Raw genomic sequence first — 27,759 nt, 5'->3', positions numbered from 1 at the left:
GGAACTGTGGAATACAGTTATAAGATATTCACAACTCCCTTAGAGGGTTGCTGAATCTCTGATTTATAGGCAGTGTATTGAAAGTTGTTTTTAATGCAGACTACTCAATAGAGAATTGTAGTGCAAGGTGTCCATTGAATTTGTTTTGTTGAAATGTTTGTGCTCTGAATATCTTGGGGCATCATTATCACCTCATGCTATTTCCAAGATATTCCAATTTCTGGGCTTGTGGTGCTTGACTGTGCAATAAAACTGTTTTCAACCTAGGAAAAAATAGTATTTTTTTTCTGTCAAGAGATTCTTGGGAATTTACCAAAAGTCATATTTAAAACCCATATAATCTTAATCTTCATAAACTACAATTGTTTATATTGTATTTTCAGCCATCAAAATGCATAGCTCGGTTCTCTCACACAACGGCTAAATTAATTGAATCCTGCCTATAAATGGATTTCAGAATTATCCTATCAGATCTTGGCTTATATTTCACTGTTGGACTGTTGGATTTGTCCAAGGACTGAGCAGTGAGCTGTGCACACACTTATATACAGCATCAAAGTATGATTTAAACCATTTTCCCTTACTCTTTGGTTTTGTGTTTTAGGTAATCCTTGAACTCATCTAAAGCCCTAAACAAATCAGAATTGTGTGATCGTGTTTTACCTTGATTGACCATGACATAATTTTATACCGTCAATGTTGCCATAATGGCATAAAGAGCATATAGGCTCATTGTAACATGAGCTATGTAGTTAAGTTCTGCATGATTTGAGATGAATTTTGCTGTTTCAATGCAGTGGTAAAGTCTCTGTGGGACACACATGCAGTCAAATCTTAGATTGTTGATAGCTATAATTGTGGGAGAATAGCTATTAATACTAAAACTAGATGTTACCCTTTCCCAGGAAGGATAGTCTGAAGGTAACAGACATGTTATTGTAATTAAATCTTATCTAGTTACATCAATAATTCAGGAATATTGTGTTTTGAGTGTATGGTCACTGATAATTAACTAATCGACATATTTTCCCATTTCTTAAGTACTTTCTGCTTGTTAACTTAATCTTTAGATAAGCAAATCTAATCTCATTTAGTCTGTACATATGTTCTGCCTGGCTGATATGAGCCAATTCCTTATGAAGCCATTAGGAGTGTTATTAAATATGTAATACATTTATAATTTACTTCAACACTTGGGATTGTTTTTTTTTTTTTTTTGGTACCAGCCCTGTTTGTAATATATTTTGTTTTCTCATAGTTCTAATTGAGCTAGTGAAGACAGCTTGATTTGTTTACTCAGTTGGCTCAAAGTTGTGATTATTCTTTCTTGAAGGGGAATGCTGACTCCCTTTGCAGTAAGAAAATGGGAATTTGAGATTCTCATACATTTTCTTTTGCAAGCTTTTTACTGTTGCATATTGAGTTGCTGTTGGAATTTAAACTAATCCAAAGCATAAACAAAGTATATATATATTTTTTTAATACTGTTGGACTAGGGGCAGTATTGAGCCATTTGTGTAGAAATTGAAATTCGGCTTGGATAATAGTCCTCTTCACATGGTTCACTATATTCCTGTTGACAGGATAATTTTGACTTCTTGCAGGGAGATTCCTCTTGCTTATATGTCTGTGCTCGCCCCATGATGTAATGACTTACTTTGCTTTTCTTGGGTAATCTCTTATTCTCCTGCACATTAGTTTGCAGATGTTACATTGTCAATACAGCATGGAGGTCTTAATAAAATGTACAGTTTATATGAAAACAGAAGGTGTTCTGTGAATAAATACTGCACGTTAATTATTTAGATTTCTCAGTGAAATTATACTGACTAGTTCCTAATACCCTGTTGATATGAGCTGAAGAAAATGGCTCAGCAGAAAGCGCAATTTGGAGACCGAAACAAGGTTAAGGGCAAAATAATAAATCCGATTTCCTGTTATTGCTCTAATTCTTCTCCTGGGTACAGTATCATTGTTTTTCCACCGACAAAAGTAATGTAATTATTTTGATTTTCACTGTTTAATCCCTCTTTTGTACCTTTTGTCAATGAAGTGATTTTTTTCCATTTTGTTTTCTTGTTTATACTGACAAATATGCTTGTGTTCTTCAGTATGGTTGATGGTGGAATTTTTTTTGTTTTAGCAGAAGTAAACAAATCCTTTTAATGGTGTTTACTGTAAATTGCTGTCATTAGGATATCGTAGCTTAACATTTCAGTATTGGGCAGGTATTCAGTACTGGTGAGACCAGTACACATACAATAGTAGTAATTTGTTTATATCTAGTGAACTATTGTAAAGGTAAGCTCTGCCATTATGAGTGCAACTTGAGAAACAATTCCATTGTCTCCGTGGCCGTCCATTGACCATGAATATACACAGAAATTCAATAATGCAAAAATGTTGTCAGTTTTCTTTAATTACTTCATAGGAATAACTAAACATACTAAGAATTGTTATATTTAAGACATACAACATATAACTTTTTTAAATGGTTAAATATATAATCTGAAATTTGTTTTTGCATTTCTGCCTTCTGTGTCTTCTGTCCCCTAAGTTCCCTATGCCACTGAGAGTTCCTGCCGAGTTTTGTGTGAACGTCATGTTCTCTGAATTTGCACGTTGTTTTAAAGAGTCTGCTGTTTGTTGATGCGACTCTTCTGTCTTTTTCCATGTGTGTTTCTCCGTGTGAACTAGGGCACGCCGGTCTTCGTGCATGCGGGCCCGTTTGCAAACATCGCACACGGCAACTCATCCGTTCTGGCAGACAAGATTGCGCTGAAGGTGGTTGGTGAAGGAGGATTTGTAGGTAAGGCTATTGTTGTCTACTACATCTGTTTCCTGCATGATGGTCAGTGTTGTGGTTTTACATTGTAAGGTCAAACATCCTGTTTGAGTCGGAACAGAGGTTTTCTATGAAGCGTGTTGACATTCCACTGTTACAGCTTGATTTGGATCACAATCCACCCTTTCTCTCATTGTAATTAATGTATGACATTTTTATAAAATCATTAAAACCATCTCTCTTGACCAGAGCTGCTGATAACACTCACACATCTTCTATACACTTAAATGATCACTTGTAACTGTACATTTTAGTTTACTGTGATGTACTGCAGATATCTATCACTGTGTTTTCCAGTCCTGTCTTATAGAACTCACTTCCATCAGGGACACGTAATGTGTATATAGCCTAAAATGATGTCGTTTTTGTCAAGGGAGACTTTCCTTTCTATGTAAATAAAGAATCGAGCATGTGAAGTTCGCATCTAAAAGACTATAAATAAGTTCTAGACAGGTAAAGGAGTACAAAAATCACAACATGAAAGGGGCAAGAAAATAGTTAGATATTGGCTGAAATAAACAAAAGAAGCATATGTTCAATTGACTAATTTACTGCTGGACAGGGTTGTTTCAAAGTGATTTGAAGTCTGAGAAAAAACATGAATAGTTAATAGATTGGTGTGTGCTGATGCGTTTCATGTTCTTCACACCCAAAGCTGCTTAGCAATGACAACTTTTATACACCTGGATCAATAATTTTACGTAGAAGTTAACATCTGCACAAGATGTTTCTCAATAGCAAGGACAGTGCTTTAGAATGTCTCAGTTGTTTCATTTATTTTTCTGTGGAGAAAGCAGGCATTGTTAATGTCTTGAACTCATTGTTGAGATGCTTCATCCCAGGGGCTGTAAATGATCTCTCTACATGAGCTGTGGGTTGTCCTTCAAGTAGTTTTACTACAACGCTGCTTGTCATACTCTGGATGTTTTGAAGAGCAGGGTCTATGAATCTGGTAAAATAGTGTCTGGTAAAAAAAGTCTGACCGAATTGGTTATTATATCCCATTTCCAACAGTCGTTACACATGTCAGAGCCATAATGTGGTTATAACCAGATGTTAACCATTTCACAGTGCTTGACATAATTGTGTGTGTGACTAGGATTAATGGGTTCTTATGGTATTGGTTAGTTATTACATATTTTTTCCATTTTATCTGTAAGTATTATTTACAGAAATGAACAAAATTACTGTCACTTCCTTCTTTGTAGGAAAAAATAAATACATTTTTTTTTTCTTCTCTCATGTTCATATATACATAAGCTGGTACAATATGACCATTTTATAATCTTGCAGCCCTGAAAAGAAACGGCATATTGTTTTGTTTTACTTTCTGTCTCAATTAAATTTGGTTGTTTTGTGTTTACAATAGAGGTAATCTATCCATACATTTTCTTTTGTTCATTTGAATAATTTGAGATATGATATGCTTTCAGTCACATCAAGAGCTACTAAACCGCTGTTCGCTCGCTAAACAGAGTGACTGAAACAAAGTATGTTTTGATTACCCAGTCTTTACATTTTTGTGTGCTAATGCTGCTTAAATGTATATACAACATATGTCATTCATGTTTAATCTTTAGCCAATGACTTATGCTTACGATGAAGATTTGGTAACCATAGTGAATATTTCCTGTGTGATTAAAATTGCTTACAGCGAGTACATTTGTACTTTTTACAACACGTTTGGGTCAAAGTTAGGAATTGGGGATAAGCTCCTTACTTGTTACACATGACTTAAACCTACACAATGTGTTCTACATTGTTAAAGAAAGAAGTTCCTTAATATCCTGTAAAATGTATAAGGTAGCCTACATACAATAGCCTACACTCTTAAGGAAAGTACACGTTTGGGCCAGGCATTGGTGGCAAAGATGTCAGGTGGGCAAAGTTGAGATGCTGAATCTGCCAGGTAGGCAGCATTTAGAAACATTTGTATCCCCCTCTACCTTCCTCACTCACTCTAGTAGTCAGTATGCCTGTACCACAACACCTGCTGCTTATGGGCTGTCCTCCTTGTTATATATCAGGATATCCATGTGTGTATTTTTATATCCATGCAAATCATATCAAGAAATTACACAGGCTTTTGGATGGTTGGTTGCTGTCCATCTTTCCAAGTGTCCAATGGTAATGGATTGTGAGCTCGCTGAGGCCAGTGTCCAGTAGCAGCCCCCTGCTCTTCAGACCATAGGTCAGCTGCTGGAATTGTGTAGTGTGTCTACTGCAGCATGATAGGTTAGGAGAGTGTACTTTGAACCAGTTATCTCCATGTGCTCCTCCATAATTTGTAGAGAAAAAACATGTCCTGTCAATTATCTACAGTACACATTTTCAGCTTGAATTAATAATACAGTATTCTTTTATCTTCTATTTGAGGTTTATTCAGATAGGAATTAAATAAAATGGAACATTCTTGAGTATTCACTCTTTGTAATAAATGTAGATGCCATTTATAGAGGAGAACATAATAAATGTATAAATACATAAAGCAAAACAAAAACACATTTATTTTGCCAGTCAGCCACAGTGTCTAACATTACGGCAGCTGCTGTACAGTAATCAAAACAGTTTGTTTGAGCCTCATTGCTATTGGAGATCTTTTTCAAACAAACTGAATCTAAAAAAAACAAAAAACGTTGTAATATTCTTTCCGAATAAGGAAATGCAGAACGGGCTCTCGAGGCTTGGCAGTTTATTAGGCTGTCCGTCTCATAAATGTTGAGCTTTCCAAAGCATGTGATTTTTAGATTGTAGTAAAGTTTTATCCTATAGTACATACAATTTAATATACACAAACTCATCTTGTGGTTTTGCAATGCCTGTGTTCCTTGTTTTAATGTGTCCACATTTAATAGGATAACCTTTCAATGAAATGCTTTGGTTAAATGTATATTCTTGAGAGAAATTGCAAAATTATTTAAGCTTAGTCATAGTTTATTTTTGTTTTTACTTCTCATTTACTGGACTTGTAGAAAATATGTAATATCTCTCTTATTGGTATATGATCCAATAATTTCCCTTGTAATCTTTTTTTTTTCTTTTTTTTTTCAAACCCTGCAGGCTGACTTAATGTGAAATGATCTTGTTTACAAAATCTTGTAGGCGAATTTTAGTATACCACACCATTCAGGCATTGGTTGTTTTCGAGACCAATCATAAATCTTATCGTTGTGTGAATCCTTTTTTCCAAACACCAAATTTACAGTGTTAGTATATTACGAAACTACTGGGACAAGACAAACAGACACACAAGTACAAAAGTCAGCTGTTCTCAAAGGCTTTAAAAGTGTGTTGGTTCATCCTTGGGAAATTCGTTCTCTCTTTGGGATCAGCTTTTTGGCCACCCATCCCCTTTGTCTCTAGCACACATTTCAATATTGTCTGTGTCTCTTATAATGCCAGGGGCTACAAAAATACTGTCAGGCCTGATCCATGTGCCATACTGGCAACTGATGCCATTATACAGCATATATGTCCATTGCCTTACATTGATCATTTACATACATTTGCAGACCACCACCATTGATAACACACAGGAAAGCCAGGGAGCAGTTGACAGTGAACTGTCTTTTACCTCCAGTGTAAGCTGCTAAAAAGAAGCCCTTATGGTTAGCTTTTTACGTTTCTTGACTCCTAATGTAATAAAAGTAATTTGAGTGATGCATTTGCTGCAATTAATCAAGGAATAGTGACTGTAAATGTGACTTGACATTTTCTTTATAATTCAATATAAACAATCCCTCACATTTTTCTCATTAGTCTCCACACCCAGTACGGCCTTCACTTTTGCTGCTTTGTACAACATAATTTTGGCTGTCACATGCTACAGTTTTAATATCATTAAAACTACCCAGTTTACCCAGTTTTTTTTTTTTAATTTTTATGACGTCTTGTAAGCCTAAATCATCTTTCTTGTAACATACTGGGGAAGAGACTGTGCAGAAATGGGTCTTTGGCAGAGCTCTACATTGTGAGCCTTTTACTCAATTTGGCCGCACAGTGCAAATACAATTTTTTAACTCTATAAGGAAATATTACATTGTCATGATTAGGATAAAGACGATATTTTACACTAATCGTTATTACGGTAGCAAATGTGGGAAACCTAGTTCGGTTATGGATTGTCACAATTAACTGAGAAGGCAATGAAAACTCAAAGTCCCGTGAATTACATTTATGACCCAGTGTTGCAGCGGTTCATTTGGCACGATATCCAATCACCCACTAGGCTGGCGTCAGCCGCCTCATCATTAAAGCACACTTACAGATACAGTAGTACTCAGCGACTGCAACAACTTAGTGGTAACGTCGATTTTATTAAAATCTACTAAAGTCTTAAAATGTAATGATCGTTGATTTAGTTGGGTCTACCTGGGGCGCAGCTACTAATACAAAAAAAAAAAAATCTTGAGAGATGGCGGTGGCAGCAGCTACACCCGTGGAAAGTATAGGTGCACTTTACACTGAATTTACGCTGAAGTCAGTTTGCAGCAACATGTGCAAAGCAGAACTCGCATGGTGAGCACGACAAAGACACAGAGCACTGAAGAGACGCACTGGAGCCACGATGACAGGATGGAGACGCTCAGCTGGTGCAGGCCGCTGCCTCTGGATCCGAAAAGTTGTCCGTCAAGGATATTGCGCATTGGATCCTTTTAAACTGCACAAAGTACTCCGCCTTTCCCGTTACATGAACTTGTGTATGTCTCGCAAGCTACAACAACTACAACTACATTATTATTATCATCATTATTATTATACAGACAACAAAATAAGCAAGAAAACAAGCAGCTAAGTTAGCCAATAAAGGAGAGCATGTAATAAAAATTCTGAATATATTTTTAAACTTGTAAGTAACGGAGATCCTTAACTTTTTTCTGAAAAGTGATTATAACATTTCTTAAAATGTGTAGGGCGCTCCTCAGAGCCTCTGCAAGTGCGTTGCACAGCTGTGGCATATTATGCTATATGATACTAGTGCCATACATATTGAATTCAAAATAGAAATCTATATCATAAATGAAAAAACAAATGGAAAACGTTTGAGTTTCCAACGGTGCTGCTGTATGTTCATGTATTTACATAGGGACGTACATAGGTGGGGGGCAGGGGTGCCCATTTTCTTTCCCATGCCCTTTTTTCCCCCCGAAGTACCCTATATGACTCCCGTCCCCCCCCGTCCCCCCCACCACATCCGCACTTCGCTAGCTGCCTCCCGGAACGAATTGCCCCTTTTTTGGTTTGAGCCACTGCCCCCCCCGAGGATCCACTGTACAGCACTGTAGTTAAGCATATGAACCATTTATGATATTTTTGTTTTTGTTTGAGTGTGCCCCTACATTTTGGACTGTGCCCCTACATTTTTCAATTTGGGAGCACAGTGCTGCTAAGGAAAAAAGTAAGCGTAGAGCCCTGTTTGGGTAAAACCAGATGGGAACACCTGCCTCCATTGTTTAAGGCTGCCTCCTTCTATTTCCACATCTGCATTGGAAATTAATATTGTTGCAGAAGCAAAGCCACACATTATTGGACATTTACAGTGCTTTTAGGAAAACTTGGTTTTGTGTAGTATTAAGGGGATGTAGCCTGATCAATGCAGAATCAGAACTTTATGCAAAACGGGATTGTGAATTATACTTAATGCCTGATGAACTTAATTTGTTTTTGATATAGTATGGAAATAAATAATTCAGTGTGCTGTGTAGTGACCAGTTTCATTCCTGGGAAAGATGCTGTCCCACATTTAAGCAACTACAAATAAATAATGAAATATCAGTATGTATAAAGATATACTGGATTTAAGCAAAGCCCTTGAGAATGTGAGACAATAAGCAAATTCTGAAGCATCTCAGTTTTTGTGTCTTATGCTCTCCCTAACACTCGGTCTTTGTCCCTCTCATTTCTTTTCCTTCTCCGACATTTTCCCCTTTGCTTCACGCCCTGTGAGACTCGAGCTAATGCAACCCATATTTTGATGTTCAATTTCAGCTGATCTGTAAAGCCTCTGAACCCCTCCACTCCACCCCAGCTCTTGAAAACATTTACAGTGTGTGGTTTAAAGAGGATATAAAGTTCAAACACAGTCCAGGAAGCTGTGTATTTCCCTCAGATCTCACTCTCCTCTCCTTTCTCAATGGAGTGCTGTTCGGACTTCATCCTGGTCTGTGATACTGTAAAAATGACTCACACTAACATTCATTTCCTCTCCGCAGTCATTCAGAAAAAATTGTGTATACACACAGCACACTATAATACTGACAGTGAATGGGCAAACCTCCCTTCGATGGTAAAGCATTGTACGAGCAATAGTATCCTGTACAGTGGTTATTTTTGGTCAAAGCCAACACGATGATACCATCTCACAAAATCAGGACTTTAACACAGCGGTCCAAGGAGAATAACATTGGAAACATTTAATTAGCTGATAAACACCCTGTCCTTAGTCCCATAGGACTGTGCGAGCTGTGACCCAAATGTGGCACCACCCAGAAAGTTTGGGAACCACTGCCATAGGGCACCTCTTGGATGGTTTAGAATGGTGACACCGTAGAGACATTTAAAAAAAATATTTTGGGTAAAATGCAGTAGCTCATAGATTAGCAAACTCTTGCATGATAAACTCAGAACTGGCAGATTTTGGGATGATTTGTGTTTTCAAAAGAATACTGCACTGGAAACTTTTGCTCTTTTTTATTTTATTTTTTAAAGTTGTGTATATATAATTAGTTTTCATAGTGATTATGTTCTTCTGTAGTATAGGAAAAAAACATATTTTATAATTAAATAGAATCTGCTGTCCTGTTTCTTGAATTTGATCTTTTAGAAACTGACTGTCTAGTGCTCCCTATGACTAATGCTGTTGTGTTCTTCAGACCATTCTGTACTCACTGTGGATTACTACACGAGTTATAATCCTGCTTTCCCCTGCTGTTTGACTCCTCACTCTCAATGTCTGCTACTCCACTAAGTGACTATGAAGAGTGAGATATTCTTAATTGTATGAGTTGTCATGCATCCAAGTTGAACCAGTAAGAAAAATAACGCTTTCTTGTCAGTGACTCTTGAAACTCCTTGAAATGGTCCTCACATTTATTCATTGCTTTTTGAAAATGCTTTTATTAGATAGCCTATGTGTATTTTTGTGGATATTTCTGTTCATTTGATGGCAAGGTTTTACATATTAAGAGTTATTTTTTTTGACAGAAGTAGGTGCTGCATTCTGTGCTTTGCACAAAGAAAAACAAGAATGGTCTGTACGTGACTTTGTTCTGAATCTGTCATATTTTAAATAAAGAAATATATAACGGTAAATTGAAAGTAATTATTAGCAGTCCAGACCTATTACATGGTTGGTGGATTTGAAACTTTATGTACTAATCCATTTATATTCATGCATTATTCCACTTGAATACTTTAAGTAGCTTTTCCATGACCTAATATGTAAAGAATGTAAGATTAGATTTTTAAAATGGTTACTCTTGATGCAGGACACTTAATTATTCAATTTTATTTAGTGTAGTTCTAAATCCATGACTGAACTGAATATTACATACCGCAGACTGAAGACATACAAAGTTTGTGGATTGTGGTCAACTTAAGTATTGTTTTTACAATTTGTGGCTAACATAGTTTTATGAGGGATAGCAAAATATGATTTTCATAGCACATTGTTTCTGTTTGAAGTAAATACTTCTGTGTCATTTCAGCTGCACATTTTTCATTTCTATTTTTGTATTGTCATTCCAATTAGTTTGTTTTAATAGCCTGTCTATCAGACTATTTGAATTGAACTGAGGTCATTTTGTTCATGTTACTCATTCTGTTTGTAGTTAATTGTTCCAAGAACCTCATCTCTTGGTTTCTTGAAACATTTGCCATGTGGTAGTGTTTGTCTGTAGAAATAAAAAAACAGTTGTATACATTGGTTGTCAACAGGCCTGTTAGTTGAATTCAATCAGATAGGCACAACCGATCCTTCATAAACATTTGTTGTGATCAATATTTAATTTGAATAACATTTCAAGCTTATCTCTTCAGCACTTTTGTAAATCCATCCAAACTGATGAAGCTCAATGCATTTAGGCAGTCTTATTCATGAACAGACTTATCCTCCCAAAGGATAAATCCCCTTGACGTGTTCCCTGTCATGTGTTGGTTAAATGACAATCAAGCCAACTAATTATCAACGGGTTTCATGAGAAAACAATACATCAATCAATGAACATGTTAATTACAACAACACCTGCATAATAAACAAAAAACAACATGTATCACTAACTATCAAAGATGCATAATGACCCAATCACACTATCAATTCATGAAGTTCTGCTTTAAAGTTTACACTTGAGTATAATCAAAACAGAGTGTCACTTTATGGCGATTTTAAAATCTCTATATATTTGATTTGATTAAAATATTTGCTACTAATCAGATTTTCAAGAAAACTACAGGTAATGTCATTATTTTTACCTCTTGTTTTCATCCAAGAACATTTAAGGATGATATTTACTTGGCTAAGGCTGATTACAGTTTACTGATGACCGTGATCATGTAAAGGTTTAAGTCTTTGTGATGATAAATCTGCTCATTAAATAAGACTTGTAAAAACGTATGGAGTTTTTTCAGTTAAGATGCATTTATGAGACTATTGGAGAGACAAGCTTGGATAATAACCATCTTACAAATATTTATGAACAATTGGTTGCCTTGGTCTGATTTAATTTTAATATGTGTGTGTAAACATTTATTTCATTTTGGTGCTGTACAGAAATATTTCTTATAACTGGAGTGCATAACACTGTGTGGGACTGTATGTCTAGAAAAACAAGGCAATGTATCAATATTTTAACATCTCTGCACTTATTCGTTTGTTTAATGTGCACGGCATTCATTCTTTAAAGCTCAGACTGTTAAATGTTTGAATACTGTAATAGATACATAGCACCAAATTTGTCATGTGAATGAGTCTTAATTGTTTTGGTGTCAGTCTGACAAAATGTGAAGGTGGTCATGTGATGAATGGGGCCCAGTTCACTGAGGGCTAACTGTAGCCTTAGTTACTCTTCTCCAGGGACCAGTTTTCAGGATTGTACTGGTTGGGCAGTTCCCTGAGTCTTCATAGCTGTGGGAAAGGACAATCCAGCTGACTTTAGACTGACATGGGAATATCTTCTCGCTGTTTACACTCCCTGTTAAAGGCTTATGTTTCAGCGCAGTCTTCCACGGTGATCACTCCATTGGGTGTCAACATCAGTTTCAATTAGATTTTATATACAGAAGTGTTGTGCAGTATTTTACTACAGATGACTCAAATTAAATTATATAAAATAGGAAATAATACATATACAGTGATCTGTGATGTGTACATCTTTATTTTTTTACTTAATTTAAAAGAGATAATACATCTATGGCGGTCCTACCACCACAAAGTTTGTTATGAGTTTGTTAAGGAAATCTTCAACATATACTTAAGTTTTTTTGCAGCAGTGGTGAAGGACCACAGATCCTGTGATGCTATGGTTGACCAGAGGTGGCCTTGCCCTCAATGTCACTTGTACGTTGGAAAAGATCCCAAAATCTCTGTATTATCCTTTGGCTGACATCAGCTTCATGTGTCACTGATTTTCGAGAGAGGTCCACCTCCATCATACTAATTGTTTTCCAGTACTGCAGAAACGGGCAGATTTTTCCTGGCATCCTTTTCAGTTTAGGTCTCACTGTGAAGCAAAGGTCTTGTGATAATTTGTTCAAATTATACAGCGTATTTACCCACCTTATTAAGCAAATTTAGTTCTTTAACCACCAGATGAATTCGGTCATGATGTGCACATCTCCTATTCTATATTCAGTGTGGTTGTAGTTGCATCAGACCCATTAAATCTAAGTTAAGGTATAAGCTAAGTTAAAGATTTGGCTTTGAGGTTTGTTTACAATTATGGTATTTTTTTTTATTGCCAATAACCACTGCCTTGGGTTATTAAGGTTTATAAACTAAGGATGTCACATCTCACTAATCAAAAGATTAACTTTCCTGGCTTACAAAATCATATAGGAAACAAAATTGTAGAAAGTGGAAAGATAACAAATGACTCGGGACTTGTGGATACATGTTTCAATTGTCTTGTTTCAACAAAAGGTTGCCACAGGAACTATGTCTGTATGAACTGGAAATATCAGGCAAGCATTTCCACTATAAACAAGGCTGGAATACTCTTGCATTTTGGGTATTACTTATGCCTCAATTATGGTGCATTTTCTTAATTTTCTCAATGTACCTACAGTTCTTTGTATGTTTGAACTGTAAAAGATTGGAATACCATGATAAAATATTTGTATGATTGTATGAAAAAAAGTATTTCTAAAATGTCTCAAATTACCTTTTAGTCTAGTGCTTTATTAGGTACAGTGTCCCTCTCCCCCCACCGTAATTCAGTACTTAACCTTTGGTTTTGTATGTTAGCAGGAGACATAACCGTAAATGACATAGATTAACTGCATGATCCATTGTTCCCACAGGGCAGCCTTTCTGGAGAGCTGGAAAGCATTGTTTATCTCTGTTGAGATTGACATTCTGAGATTTAAAGCTGTCTGAAGTCTTCTCTATCTGCAGACTTTTCCATTTGGGTTATTTAAATTAACTTCTGAAAAGGAGAGCAAAGCTTTGGATGTACAAGCTAATTAAATAAGTTTAGAAAACAACAACATAGCGTGACTGATTTCAATTTCAAAATCATTCACAAGCGGAGATGCTTTTTAATTTAAGAGTTAATATTGTGAACTCCTCACCACCATGGCAGAAGTCCAGTGTAGTGTTACCTTTGACTGGCGGACTAAAGATTGGATTTTAAAGCAGGGAGGATAAGTGAGGTTTGCAGCCTACTGCAAACTTCGCTTTGCAGTGGCTTTGCCTCGGGGAGCATGTCCAGACACTGTCTTAAGCCCCAGTTGCAGCCAGCAGTTAAGTGCTGGTTACTACCCTGAGGTTGTGGCTGCAAAGGCTTTACTGAAGTGGCTCAGTCATTAGAGTCTTTGAATGTAAATAAGTCAATTTGCTCATTTACAGTAGTTTAAAACATTCACTATTTGTTGTGTACACGCACCTGCCTGTTTATGAGGGAGCACTTATTCTGCCACTGGTTTACATAAATAGCAGGGATAAATAATCAGGAAAGGAAAATAACAACAAACTTGCACCTACAATTTTTTTTCCTCTCGGAGGTTTATTCTCTGAACTTTTATTGGTTTTGCCTTTCAACCCATAAAATATAATTAAGTGCACTATATTGTTTACCTCTCTTGAATTTCTATTAATTCTCCTGTTCCATGTAAAAGATTACAGCTTGGCACCTGGCACACTGTACCATCACTATGGTGTGGTGTTGCACAGGATATCTCTTTGCTATTGGTGTCGCCATGCTTTTAATATGCTTCGGAGTAATTCCAGTCTTTTACACCAGTTTATTGTGAGTCATCAGAGTTTGATTCAGTAACAAAGGATAATACATTGGCTTAGCAAAATACTGCTGTTTCATAAGCAATACCTAATGCTTAAGTTGGAATCATTTCCAATGGCAATTACAAAGAGCCAGAGAAGTTGATGAAGGTTTAAGACAATTAACCCCCTTTCTGACCTATTAAATCCAATCCTTTTTCTTCTGAGATGGTTAGCATGACTGAGAGTAACATAAATATTTTGCAGCACAAGATTTCATATGTAATCTTAAAAAATGATTTTAAACGCCGATAATCAAAGGGGCATACAAAACATTTTCCTCCAAGACGTTGTCACAGCATAAAAAATTGAATATTGAGAGCTGTTTTTTTGGATGTCAGTGAGCAGTCTTTATTATGGAGATTAGTCAGTGGACTTTACTGTAAGTCTTCAAAGGGGGCTTTGCACTGGTTTAAGTCTGTTCAATGAGGCAACACTAGCTTTGTGCTCTGCTCTTTCCTGCTGAGTCGGTGCTTCACTGATGATCCATCTAGCTGGCTCCTGTATAGAAGGCTGTATAGAAGGCAGAAACATTGTGATAATGCAGACTCCCTCCCTCGGCATGCAGGGGCTGGTTCAGTCTGGCTTGGCTGTTTTCCTCCGTTTGATCATGCATTATGCTATTCAGATTACCTCAGAGATTTTGTTGTGATTGAGATATCAACTGTGCTTATTTAATTTGTTTTTATAGTCTCACAGGAATGGTCCAATTTAAGTGGTGGCACCTCATTGATAAAAACTCAATGCCAGGCCTTCAAATGTACATTTCTGATATTATCTTATTTGGTCCATCACAAGCCAAGTCGTCAAAGGGAGAATGAAACGTCAGGCCTTTGCTCTGTAAGGTGCTTAACAAAACCTCTCGCACAATCTTTGTTCACCCAGAATTAAATGGATACCCTGCAAACAGTGTAAATCCATTTAGGTTTTCTTTGAATATAATGCAATGAAATTGGCAGTGTCTTACTGGACTCTTGGGAAGTGGCTCCTGCAAGGGGACAGATGCATAGGGTACAGTGTGTGCTGCCTGGAGAGCAGTAACTCCCAATTTGACAGGTTATTTTTTTGTATTTTCCTTGGCATTCTATGACTGGAAGGATCTAGAGATGAGCGAATTAAAAATACAGAAAGGTCTGAAAACAAGGGACTTGGCTGAGCTGGGTGTTATTATCCTTATTCTACTCTACTACACTTCCTCTGCTAATGGTACCCATCATTTGGCAGCTGCAATATCCTGCTTCCTTCCATGTTGATGGTGTGCCGAGCCGTCTCCCCACTAACAACCAAGGGCCGCAGTGGCCTCACTGCTCATTTTTAATTTATTGTCCATGCACTTCTGAAACGGAAATAGTTGTCCTTCAAAGAGGTCTTGTCATTATTTTTTATTCATGTTTGTTTTTTTCCCCTGTGACGATTTTACTGGGAATTCCGATATGTCAAGGTAATAACATGACTGGTGAATCTGATTGAGTTGCTTTGTACATGATGGTAAGCCTCCACAGGATTTTTCAAATTCTCTACATTTTTTTTTTTTTTTTTTTTTTTTTTTAATCGTTCTTTTACTTGGCTGATTATATTGACAATAAGTTGACTTCTATCAAATGTTTAATAAAGGAGTAAATTTTTTGCCCCCTCTTATCTATGGCTAGGTACAGTACAAGACTGTGTTTAAAATGTCCTTTACTGATACTGACAAATTGATTTGAAGAAAAGCAGTTTATTGGATACGTTGATTTAAATCCATCAGCTCTGTTCAGCTCTTTGCAGTTCATATCAAAGGCATTCTGTGTGGATGTCACGGATTAGTAATAATTACTTTTAATTGTGCTTTTTTTGTCAGTGTGGTTCAACTATTAATAATGTGATTTACACCATGTGGGACCAAGTTCTATCAAACTCTATGCAGACATGTATATCTGCTCATTTCAAAATCACTGTAGATCAAAAATATGTAGGCTATGCTCTTAAATATGTAAAAAGTCTGTCCTTCAACCTGATTGTGGAAAATGTGGGAACTGAAAATAGGCCTATTAGTTAATAAGACTTTGTAATTTTGAGTGTACGTTTTTTTGGCTTATTTAATCAACTCATATCAGGCCCAGTTTGGAGCCATGCACATGCACTTCTGGATGTCTTCAATGAGTAAAGTGATCCCCTCCATTCTTGTTCTTTCAGTGACAGAAGCTGGCTTTGGTGCTGACATTGGGATGGAAAAGTTTTTCAACATCAAATGTCGAGCATCTGGCCTGCGTCCAAATGTCGTTGTTTTGGTTGCCACAGTGAGGGCCTTAAAAATGCACGGTGGAGGTCCCAATGTAAGTACTTTGCCCCTCCTTATCCATTTGAATTGAACCCTTCATAATGTTTTACTTCCTCAGCAAGTATACCTATACTATACCAATTTTGTTTATGTATTAAAGGAAAAATCAGTACACCTTAACTTTGATACCTAAATTTAGAATGTCCACAAGAGTGAATGTAGTTTAGACTGAACCTGTTGTGAAGATATCCTTCTTAGCTTTAATTAGCCACTGTACAGCTGAAGGTAGAAAAACAAAGTTGTACTTTTCTGCTGTACTTTTACTTTTCACCATTGCAAGTCCTTGTGCAGCATTTTCAGATTGCCTTCACAATAAATGGGTGCTCTGTAATTTACTGATTGACATTAAAGCTCTAGATCACTGATTGGTATTTTAATCTTTATCTGACACAAATAGAATGTATCTATGGCTGTACAATTAAGAACCACCTTGCTTCCAAACACCCTGGCCGAAAACCATCAATCTCAAGAGCTGGGGACAGATCAGAATGAGATGTGCACTGCTCATAAATGACTTTTTTTGAAAATCTGATTACAGGTCACTGCAGGTGCACCTTTGTCTAAAGAATACACGGAGGAGGTAAGATAATGGAGCAAGCCATATTTTTATTATGCATGACTTTTATTACCCAGAAAGTCTTATTTCTGAAACTTAGTAAAAATATACCTGTTTGAAGTATGAACTAAATAGCTGAAATAACACGGAAACATTTTCTTCTCTCAGAGGAGGCCACACAGTTGAAAGCTGTTTATAGGGTGGCAGCCCTAAACCCTATATTGACGCAGTGATTTATTCTGATGACATAAGAATCAATTGATCCTGTACATTTTAGTAATTTGACCCATCAATATAGATGCAGTGCCATGACTCTGCCTTAAGATGGCGCCTGTGTTCCCTCACTGAGTGTAAAGGGATGGCAGTGAGAGAACATCAGAGGCGTCTCTCGTAGTAGACTGTCATAGAACATGGCAACACTGATGAAGCTGTGTGCAAAATGGAGGGGTACAAGGGGAATACATTGAGCTGGGAGTCCAAAGTCCAAAAATATTCTATGTTTAACAGACAGTCAAAAATTAAATAATCCTATTTAAGTGAAATAAATGGATCAATCAATATTTGTTTTTAGAAGGCCATATATTTTCCAAAATGAAAAATTTTCTACAAAGTCATGTTCAATGTGATCTCCAAGTAGGTGTTTTTGTATGGTTCTAATGGACCTTCATTACTTCAGTCCTGTAACATCTTGTTATATATTTATTCACCTTAAAGGCTTTTACATTTGCAGTAAAACACCCACTATTTTAACATGTCCTTTAGTACAACAGATCCAATTATACAAAAACAAATTAGCCTGTTCTCTCTTCCTACAGCTGAAGTACAATAAAACAAACAAAGATAATACAACCATGAACCTTACATTAAATTGTAGCATCCTTTCTGTGCTTCTCATTACCAGAACCTCACTTTGGTTGAAGATGGCTGCAGCAATCTAAAGAAACAGATCCAGATTGCCCACCTCTTCGGGGTTCCTGTGGTTGTAGCATTGAACGTGTTCAAGTAAGTATTTTGAAGAACAACAAATTCTTAATTTCCAGATGATATTCTTAACACCCCTATTTAATGTACATTTCTGAAGTGTTATGATTGCAAACTTAAAAACAAAAGAAAATAACTATGTGGCTGAGCATTATGACTGGAAATAATCCGTGGCAACTCTGTCATGTTAGGGTCTTGAACTGTATATGCCTCATTAGTAACTAAGAGTATTTGTCACTATGCCTTACAGGGAACAGCCATGTTCGTCATTGGTGGTAGATCTGACATCTAAAGAATGACAAAGCCAGTGATTTTTTTTTTTTTGATTTTTTTTTTTTGTTGCTTGCTTCAAAGCAGACTGCTCAAGAACTGTATCTCAGGAAGTCATGCACATGTCATTAGAATTGCCTTCCCGCACAACAGATGAAAATAAGATTAACTCCGATTTATAATAAGCACAAAAAAAGGTTTTTAAAAGTGTATGGAATGGAAGCAAATGTGTGCTGTAACTCATAGTTCAGTTTCTTTCATTTAGAGATGTGCTAAAAGGTTACCAAGGCTGTTTATATATTCCCACATGAACAAATATGGGTCATTTAGAATCAGAGGTGACATTCTCAGTGTCAGCAGTGCAGGTTGTTGAAAAGAAGTATTGATGGGACAGTTATTTTTATTGTGTTTATACTACCTGGCAGTTAATAATGTGGTGTCACTTTACCAGTGCTGGTTTGTTGTATTTTTAAACTTGTTGGGAATTTGCAATGTGAAGCTACCACTATACGTGTCCAAATGCCCTGTTTTATTGAACTACAAAACTGACACACAATCGAATGCACAGGATCACATCTCTCATTCCTGTATGTTGCTTTCTTGTACACAGAACGGACTCCACAGCAGAGATTGACCTGGTGTGTCGGATCGCCAAAGACTCTGGGGCTTTTGATGCTGTGCCGTGTCACCATTGGTCAAGAGGAGGCAGGGGCTCCATAGAGCTGGCCAAGGCAGTGAAAGAAGCAGCCAATCAGCAAATTAACTTTGAATTTACTTATGACCTACAGGTGAGTGAAACAAAATACTTGTTGGCTTATGCATTAAAATAGCTTCCAGACTGTGGTGTTGAGAGAGTGTAAACTTTTCTGTCTGCTGATACTTGACTACACCCTCAGGATAATTACAGTTGAGCTCCTGACTGGTAAGATTCCAACAACTAATGGCTGTTATAATATGAATTAATGTCTTTTTTTTTTTTTTTCTAATGTCAACAGAGTAGATAGTTTATGACAATGACAGTGCGATCCTCGATGTTAAATATCTGCTGTGCTTATATAAATCAGACTATGTGGAGACAAATGCAACTGAAGCCACCACAACTACTTATCAATTATATTCTTATGAGACCACGGCCGGGTCTTTTGAGTTTCAGTCATGCCAAATGCTGTGCTTGATATAACACATTTTTTTATGGTTAAGGCTACATTGCAACAGCAGTGTTTCATACACAAGTGCTTACATTTTACACTTGCTGTATTTTTTAGGTATTGTATTTCTATCCAAGTTCTGCCATCTGTGCACATGACTCTTAGAAGTGCCATGAATAAACACGGGCACTTGGACAGGAAGGGAAATAAAAATAAATCTCGTCTTACGTTAGTACCATGATGTTTTTATTAAATATTTTCAAGTATAGTTATTGTGGAAGTAGGCTCAGAGGTAGGTAATTGGTCACTTAAATGTGTTGGTGTGGAATTCAGCCTGTTTTTTTCACCCAGCATTTATCAGACACTTCTTGCGACAAGCTTCTGCTTTAAATACCCTCTTTGTAACCCTTTACTCACAACATTGCTTTTGGGGCCTCTGGATTATAGTGTGTTGGTATTTGATCTATCTTGGGTTCTCATAAAGAGCATATAAATAACATGAAATGGCATCTTGCAGTTGAAGAACAAATGCTTCCTAGTCTTGAGAGGTGGTGCAATCAGAAGACTAAAGTATTCAGGGTATGTTCAGAGGGAGGTGTGAAGAACAACCTTGGTTTATACTGGTGCCCAGCAGTTCAGCTCCCATTTTTTGTTTTTCAAGTGTACTTGTCTAACTGTATCTTAGATATGAAAGGTCACAGGATTGTTCTGTAAAACTCCTTGAGGCTGCTTTACAATCTCTTATGTTGTTTGTAATTTGTAAAGTCAATGGCATCTCGTATCAATGCTTTATAGCAACTTATGATTTCTATCAACAACTTCTAGAACACCAAGTTACTCATTTTGCTTTCATCTTTAAAGGAGAGAAACTTCACAAAAAGCTGCATATCATCATCAGCCCCCTCAAAGGTCGTATTCATTCATGATGCATTAAAGATGTTTTTCACACTTCACCACACATCTGGCAGCGAATCAGATCTAAGACCGAGGAGGTTGTAATCATGATTGGTAGTTAAGTGTCGATTAGATTTCAGTTCAAACCTCTCTACCCCACACACTTGATAAGCGCACCTCTGTAATAGTCCTGTGAATACCTGTGTTAAATTTAATTCGGTTTTTTTAATCACTGACCTAGTTAGTCTGAAAGGAATTAGTTTTATATATGATCGACATGAAATAATGCTTCTTGCAAAATACATTTAAATGCTTAAGAAAATCACAGATTCTTAAAATGTTTTATAGTGCCTGTTTTATAATGATAAAACACAGATGTAGTAATGCAGCAGTGTCCAATTCATTTTCTGCTACGGAGACCAGAAATGTAAAGTCACAATATTATTAAATTCCCCAGTATTGGAAATAATACTCATGACTACCACTTGTGGGTTTGAGTTTCAACATGCTAATGAACATGCTTAAACATGCAGCCAAATTAAATTGAAAGGAAAAAATTAAGAATAAAAGGATAAGAAAACCCTATAATTTTGACCGCAAGAAAGCTTGTGAAAGGGCCTAGTGTACTACACATTAATCCTGTACTTTGTCTGCTCAATACATCCAATGTTTTCTTTAGCACTAGAAATTATGACATATTAAAGCACAGATTTTGCTTTGACATTCTCATACTTCATGCATAAACATAAAAATCCTTGCACTCAGAAAGGATTAATTGAGGACATCAATGATTCTTGCTTCAGGATATAGCAGGTTTTTCAAACATACTTGCTGACCTCATATGCAATTATTTCAGTATCCAGATACATTAGTCAGCAAGGAGAAAGCCTTGATTACAATCTGCAGATTAGATATGAAGATCTGTGCATTTACCCAACATATTTACGTTATTTTGTCAAGACGACACGTGTTGATATTTGGTAAAAAATTGACTGGTAACTTCTTTCACAAGTTAGTAATTATACGGTAATGTCATTACATAATCTTACTGTACTGGAAAACCTTGGACAATTTGCGGCCAATTTACTATCCTTCTCTGTGAGGAACATTCTGATTGAACAGACTAAAACAGTGATGTTTGTGAGCTTGTGCTCCTAAGGTCCACAATTTAAGATAGTATTAAACTTGGAATTTCTTTGAATCATGGACTTAAAATTCAATGGTGCAGGCTTCTTGGATGTCCTTATTGCATTTCTAATTATTTTCTACTTTTGAATGTGTACAAATGTAACTAATGATTGATTGCACTTTACATAGTCTACCTGTGACATGTATAAGCAATTGGTTTACTGATCTTTGACTTGGTTATGTTTCACAGTAAATATTTAAAATATAACCTATGATATTAAAGCATTTGTTATTTAAAGAAGCATGTACTAGTGCTATGTAATAAACACCTGTCTGAAGTGTGTGTTAAATCTCTGTCCTGACTTGAGGCCAGTCATGTACTCCCCTGGTTTTGAATCAGTTTTGTTTGTGATAAAAGTTCTGCTCATAAGAGGTGAGATATAACTTTGGTTATCAAGATCCTGGATCCTGCTGCTCCCGTCAGTGTATCTATCATAGACTGAAGAATACAGTTTGCAGCCCCCTGCTTTAGGAGATAACATAGACTCCCTTGCAAGGGTTTATTTATACCATCATGGGTGCAATTGTGGCGTCAGTATATATATAATGTCAGTATAAACGATCCACTCTTAGCCTATATTTTATTGGGAAAATGACCCTTTAATGTCTGTATAATACTAAAACTCTATATAAACTGAAAAACAAGGCCTTGTTTTAATTGGATGCTAGTAATAACAACAACAACAAATCTCTCCATCCATCCTTATTGAGTAACCGCTTCATCAGGTACAGGGCCTAACCCGGCAGACACATGGCACAAGGCAGGGTACACACGCGGCACACTCGCACAATTCCAGGCCAGTTTAGAGTAGCCAATCAGCTTAAGCAGTGTGCCTTAGGGATGTGGGAGGAAACGGGTGCATCCAGAGAATATCCACACGGCCACAGGAAGAACATGTAAACACCACAGGCAGATACCCAGGGTCAGAGTCTGAGTCCAAGGAGTGGTGAAGCAACAGCCCCAACCACTCCACCACCACACTGCCTCATTCACGTCTGTTTGCACACCAAAAAACAAAAGCAACAAACATTTTTAGATTGAAAAGTTAAAATGCAAAGATGACAATATCTCAATACGAGACTCTCCCTTTAAAAAAAAGTGAGATCTGTCAAACTGCAGATCAGTAAGTGATGAAGTTTATCATAACGTGAACCTACTCGTATTTGTTATGCATTTTACAAATGGTGTACTGTTAATCATACTGGGAGCCATATGGAATTATTCAGCTTAATTCTCTACACACTGTACAATTTAAGTGAACCATAACACTATTTTATATATTCCCCATGCACACACATAGTATGGAGGAACTCTTGCTGTTTTCTGTCAGTTTCTCTTTCTAATGTTTCATATACATTTACAAGTGGATTGTTGGCTAGTCTTAATGTGTGGCCAATTTCTTCTTTGACAGCATCATAAATGAAAAGACTTATTTTTATTGGTATACAGAGGTTCTTCTTTTGTTTTTAAATATACACCCAAGTTCAAAAGTATAAATGAAATGTGAACTTGCAACCACCTCCAAATTAAAAACAAAAGTAAACACACAAACGTGAAACAGATTGAGGTAGTTAAATCATTTTGGCACCATTTGCATTATATGTTTGGAAAAAGAGCAGAGATATGTCCTTGTGGTCTTTTTTGTGAATGGGGTTCCATTAATTATGACTTGCTGCATAGTCTGCTTAGTTTCATGGATTTTGATATTTACTCTGTGGACTTGCACTAAACAAACTTTGTCTGGTCCTCCCTGTAGAAGTTGTATTCACAATTGAGTGGAAAAATAAATGACTATCATAATGTCCTCATCCATAGAAATATAATTTCTGCAGAAACTCAAAAAACATCAGCTGTTTTCAGTTATTGAGTTTGTGACTTTAATTAACTGACGGCACAGGACGGACTACTTCTTGCACAAGATGCCAGTGTTTGAGATGCATTATTGAGTTAACTTTATGTTCGTCATGTGTCTTCAGATGTCCTCCACCAAAACAAAAGTTGATAGCTTTGTTAAGGAAGAATAATTAAATATATTTGATGTTTTGTAGAAACTGTAAGCTTTTTTGACATTATTCAGAAACTAGTTTTATCAGGCAACATACGTTTTCTGTTGAAAATACCCACATGGTTTTCAGCACTTAAAAAGCATTTGTTTTGTTTCGCTCTCATTTTCTCCCATTGAGATTCAAATGATTCTGTGACATCAATAACAGCATACTTTGTAAGGTCAAATGGCCCTTGATTAGAGTGAGATCAACTGTTTTTAGTTCAACAACCTAATTTCTACAATTCCCAGATCTGTTTTAGCATAAAGAAAAAAACATACAGAATAAGCAGTGTATTTAACCAAACGCCAGAACCTGTACTCAGAACACCGAAAAGCCAAAATCTGAAAAAAAAAAAAAGTGCCCACCTTGAGCAGGATTGAGCAGGTAATGTATAGTTTTAAGGTCTGTCTGCTGCATAATGTTTATTGCAGACAGTGATAAGTCCTAAATAGGGTCCTGCATTTTATGCTACTTGTTTTTTTTGTTTTTAGAATTCAACTGCCCTAGACTTCTCTGGAACATGTCCAGTTATAGTAATTGAATTCACCATTAAGAAATCACCACATTATGCGTTCTCTAATTTAAAAGTATAATGGTAATTGAAAAAATTGATCAGTTAAAATAAACCTTTCTGAACAAACATTAAACAAATTCAGGAGCAATTTCTTGAAACTGAAAAGGCAATACTGTATCTACCGATTTACTGATTTGCACAAGACTGCTATAGATGTTTCAAAGTATACCTGTAGTTACTGACGAGTCTTCAGATGCAAAAGATCAGTATGTTTTGCACATTTTATTAGTTCCCCAAAGACTATCAAATACCTTTTGAAGTGAAAGTAATATTGGCATTCTTTGAGATATACCACCAAATTCATTACATTTGACTTAGTACATAATAGCCCTTGCCAGCAATATTCGGGCAAATAATTTCCCGAAAGCCAACAAGCTTTTTGCAAACTGTTGGAGATATTTATACATTGCCCAAGCAGAAAACTGTTTGAAAGGCTGACCGGAAGACTATTTTACCCGTAAAGTTGCCACTTGAGCCATGCATAACACGATGGGTCACTTGGTATTCTGCTGCTACATGTCATTCTAAATACATCTTTTTACAGAGGCTTTGTGGAAATGGAAATTAATTTCACCAAACACTGTAGTGTTAGAGGACCTCCAGATATTGCTTACAGATGTACAAAACTAACACAAAAAGCTAAAAGATTTGTCAGTTACCACCATTTCTGTAGATGCTGAAAGAAATGTTTCTTCTTATGGCCAAGGTTTTGTAGAACATCAATCTATGATGGAAGGCAGGGTTAACCAACTAAGAATGTTTCAATTTAATTGCAAAATTTAAAGCACGGGACATTTTCTGTCATGAAACTGTAAGTGGCACTTAATATACTGTGTGAACAACTTTGCATCATTATTATAGTTCTTTGTAATCTATGTTACAGCATTGATGTTCTGAATACAGTATTTCATATAAATTGTTCAGGGAATCAGTGCAGTTTTCGTATTCTCTTTTTGAGAAATGTGTTCCTACTAGTAAACTGGAACATTTAAATTATTTACACATTCTAAGAAATAATATTGAATAAGATGCATTAGTAATAAAGGGATGCATGTCCTTAACTGCTACCATTAATCAACACACCAATGTGCCTTAAAAGAATGACTAACTGAGATGATTCACAGAACCAGGAGATTAGTAATCAATAAGTGGTTTAATTAAGCAGGCAATGGCATAACCACCTTGGGCTGGGAGTTTGCATTAAATGCAGGGCCCTGGTCATAAACTTGCTGGGCAATCTGTAAACAAACAAATGGCAGCCATTTTTACATTTTGCATTGCATTTTACATTTGTTGCTTTATATTGCTTAAACTTTGTTTTAATGTATTATTATTCTCCATTTGTACTATGATTGCTGTCTTGTGGCAGGTTTGGTTCTATTTCTATGGTTATTTGTGCCAGAGAAACAGGGTTGCAATTTGTTTCCTGCAGAGATTGTGAGCTGATTTAACCTGTTCACAGTCAAATGGCAGCCATTTTTAAACTTGGCATCCGCTGCATATGCCTCGGTCTGTACTGACATAAAATCGCAAAAAGTTTTTAATGTACTTACTTTCTCATGTAACATATGACCAACATGTGTAGTCTTACATTTTATCATGTCCACCTTGCCAACAACAAAACCAGTATAAAACAAATTATTTAACATGTAGGTGCCCTAGTTGTGAAATCTCACTTGTTTGTTATCATATAGATAGATATATTGTAGATATGGATATATAATAATTTATTTCTATACAAACCTTTTTTATATTCTAGTTTTTATTTACAACTGAAAACCTCTTACCTAGGAGGAATTCAGAAACTGGATCTGTCATTCTAAAAAATCCTCAAATATTTGGTACAGAAAGCTCTTTGTACACCAGTAGTACTTTTTACATCAGCAGTCATTACTAGCTTTTACATTTTTTTCATACCAGTTCATCATCATAATGACTTGCCTATAATTTGTTTTACATTGCTATCTTTTGGGATTACTCATTTCTGCAATAGAGGTGAAACTGTACTTTATTTAGTATTTATGTAACTAAGTGTTCCTCTCCAAGTGCTTATTTTCCACGAAAACACATTTATATAAAACGGATAATCAGTGTCAACCATGTATTTATTTACGGTTTATTCACTGTCCTTCTGCATTCTTAAGAATTCCTTATGAATTCAAAGAACAAGATTCCCACAGAATGTGCACCCTTTTACTTAACCCTGCCTTTCTTAATTTATTCATCCAAGTAATGTGTTACATGTAATAAGAATGCCAGTTTTTGGGAAATGGCTGCTAAAAGTTCAAATAACTTTTTTTAAACATTCAAAGATTTGCAGCTTGTGGCAGGAAAACAAATCTCTCCGAACTTAAGAAAGATAACTCAAGTTTATGTGTGTAGAGTATTAAGTTTTATGTAACTTCATTATTTAAAAAAACAATTGTCTTGCCATTTGTTGCTTTGAGGTAAAATAAAGTAGATATTGAAATGCACTATATCAGTCTGTTCATAACTTGCTCTAACAACACTAACGGGTGCTTGTTGTATATATTCTTCTGGATAAAAAATGTTTTTTTTTTTTCCTGTGTGTTCTTTAAAGATGCCCATTGTGGAAAAGATACGAACGATTGCACAGAGAGTCTATGGGGCCAAGGATATTGAACTGTCACCAGAGGCTCAAGCTAAAATAGATTGTTACAATAAACAGGTAAGAGAAAAATAGCAGTCTATTCATTCTTATTGTATAGATCTCCTCTAATCTGAGAAGGTGATTTAGACCTTTTTATGATTTGAAAACAGGGCCCTTTCTTTAAGGTGTTAAGTCATATTGTTTTATATCATGTCTTAAAAATCAGAACCTCAAAGTTCTTAAAAGTACAAGATCAGGTTGAACCAATACTAGTCTTCCAGACTGATGAAGATGTCAGTTTAGTTATGATTATTACAAAAATAAATGTACCTTCTGAAATATGATCACACAAAAAAATTATCATCATTAAAACAACTGTCATCCAGGGGTATTTTAATATAAATTTCCAATTCTCTGCAGGTTAAATCCTTTTATGGATGATAAAAATCAAGGGATCAGTGGCAAAAAAAGTCCCATAATCTTTAATTGTACGCAGAAGATAATGTTCTTGACCATCCATTTCCAGGATCCAGGTTAATTCTTTAAACACGTCTTCCTTCTGTTCTTTGACCAGGGTTTCGGAGCCCTTCCCATCTGCATGGCCAAGACTCACCTGTCTCTGTCTCACCAGCCGGACAAGAAGGGCGTTCCCTCAGGATTCATTCTGCCCATTCGCGATGTGCGTGCCAGCATTGGGGCTGGGTTCATCTACCCTCTGGTTGGGACGGTGAGTGAAAATCTTGAGCAATGGAGCTTTCCGTTTGCATCAACGGGTTAATGTGATAGAAGACTGGTATTGTCCTCTCTGTGGACAGCATACAAACAAATGTAT

The 27,759-nt window shown here is 36.3% G+C and overlaps 1 protein-coding gene across 1 annotated transcript in view; it reads left to right on the top strand.

The window, feature by feature from the left end:
* The window catches only part of mthfd1l (methylenetetrahydrofolate dehydrogenase (NADP+ dependent) 1 like), a 91,871-nt gene that overhangs the window by 41,040 nt on the left and 23,072 nt on the right, over positions 1–27,759 (top strand). The window contains exons 20-26 of the mRNA XM_066700628.1: positions 2,698–2,809; positions 16,512–16,651; positions 17,195–17,236; positions 18,114–18,214; positions 19,074–19,251; positions 26,898–27,005; positions 27,502–27,654. Of these exons, the coding sequence (XP_066556725.1) occupies positions 2,698–2,809; positions 16,512–16,651; positions 17,195–17,236; positions 18,114–18,214; positions 19,074–19,251; positions 26,898–27,005; positions 27,502–27,654 (834 nt within the window). The remainder of the gene's footprint in view (positions 1–2,697; positions 2,810–16,511; positions 16,652–17,194; positions 17,237–18,113; positions 18,215–19,073; positions 19,252–26,897; positions 27,006–27,501; positions 27,655–27,759) is intronic.

Source organism: Amia ocellicauda, chromosome 1 (genome assembly GCF_036373705.1).
Source record: "Amia ocellicauda isolate fAmiCal2 chromosome 1, fAmiCal2.hap1, whole genome shotgun sequence".
In the NCBI taxonomy this organism is placed as follows: Eukaryota; Metazoa; Chordata; class Actinopteri; order Amiiformes; family Amiidae; genus Amia; species Amia ocellicauda.
The sequence above is the reverse complement of the archived record's forward strand: the minus strand, read 5'-3'. Positions and strand labels throughout refer to the sequence as shown.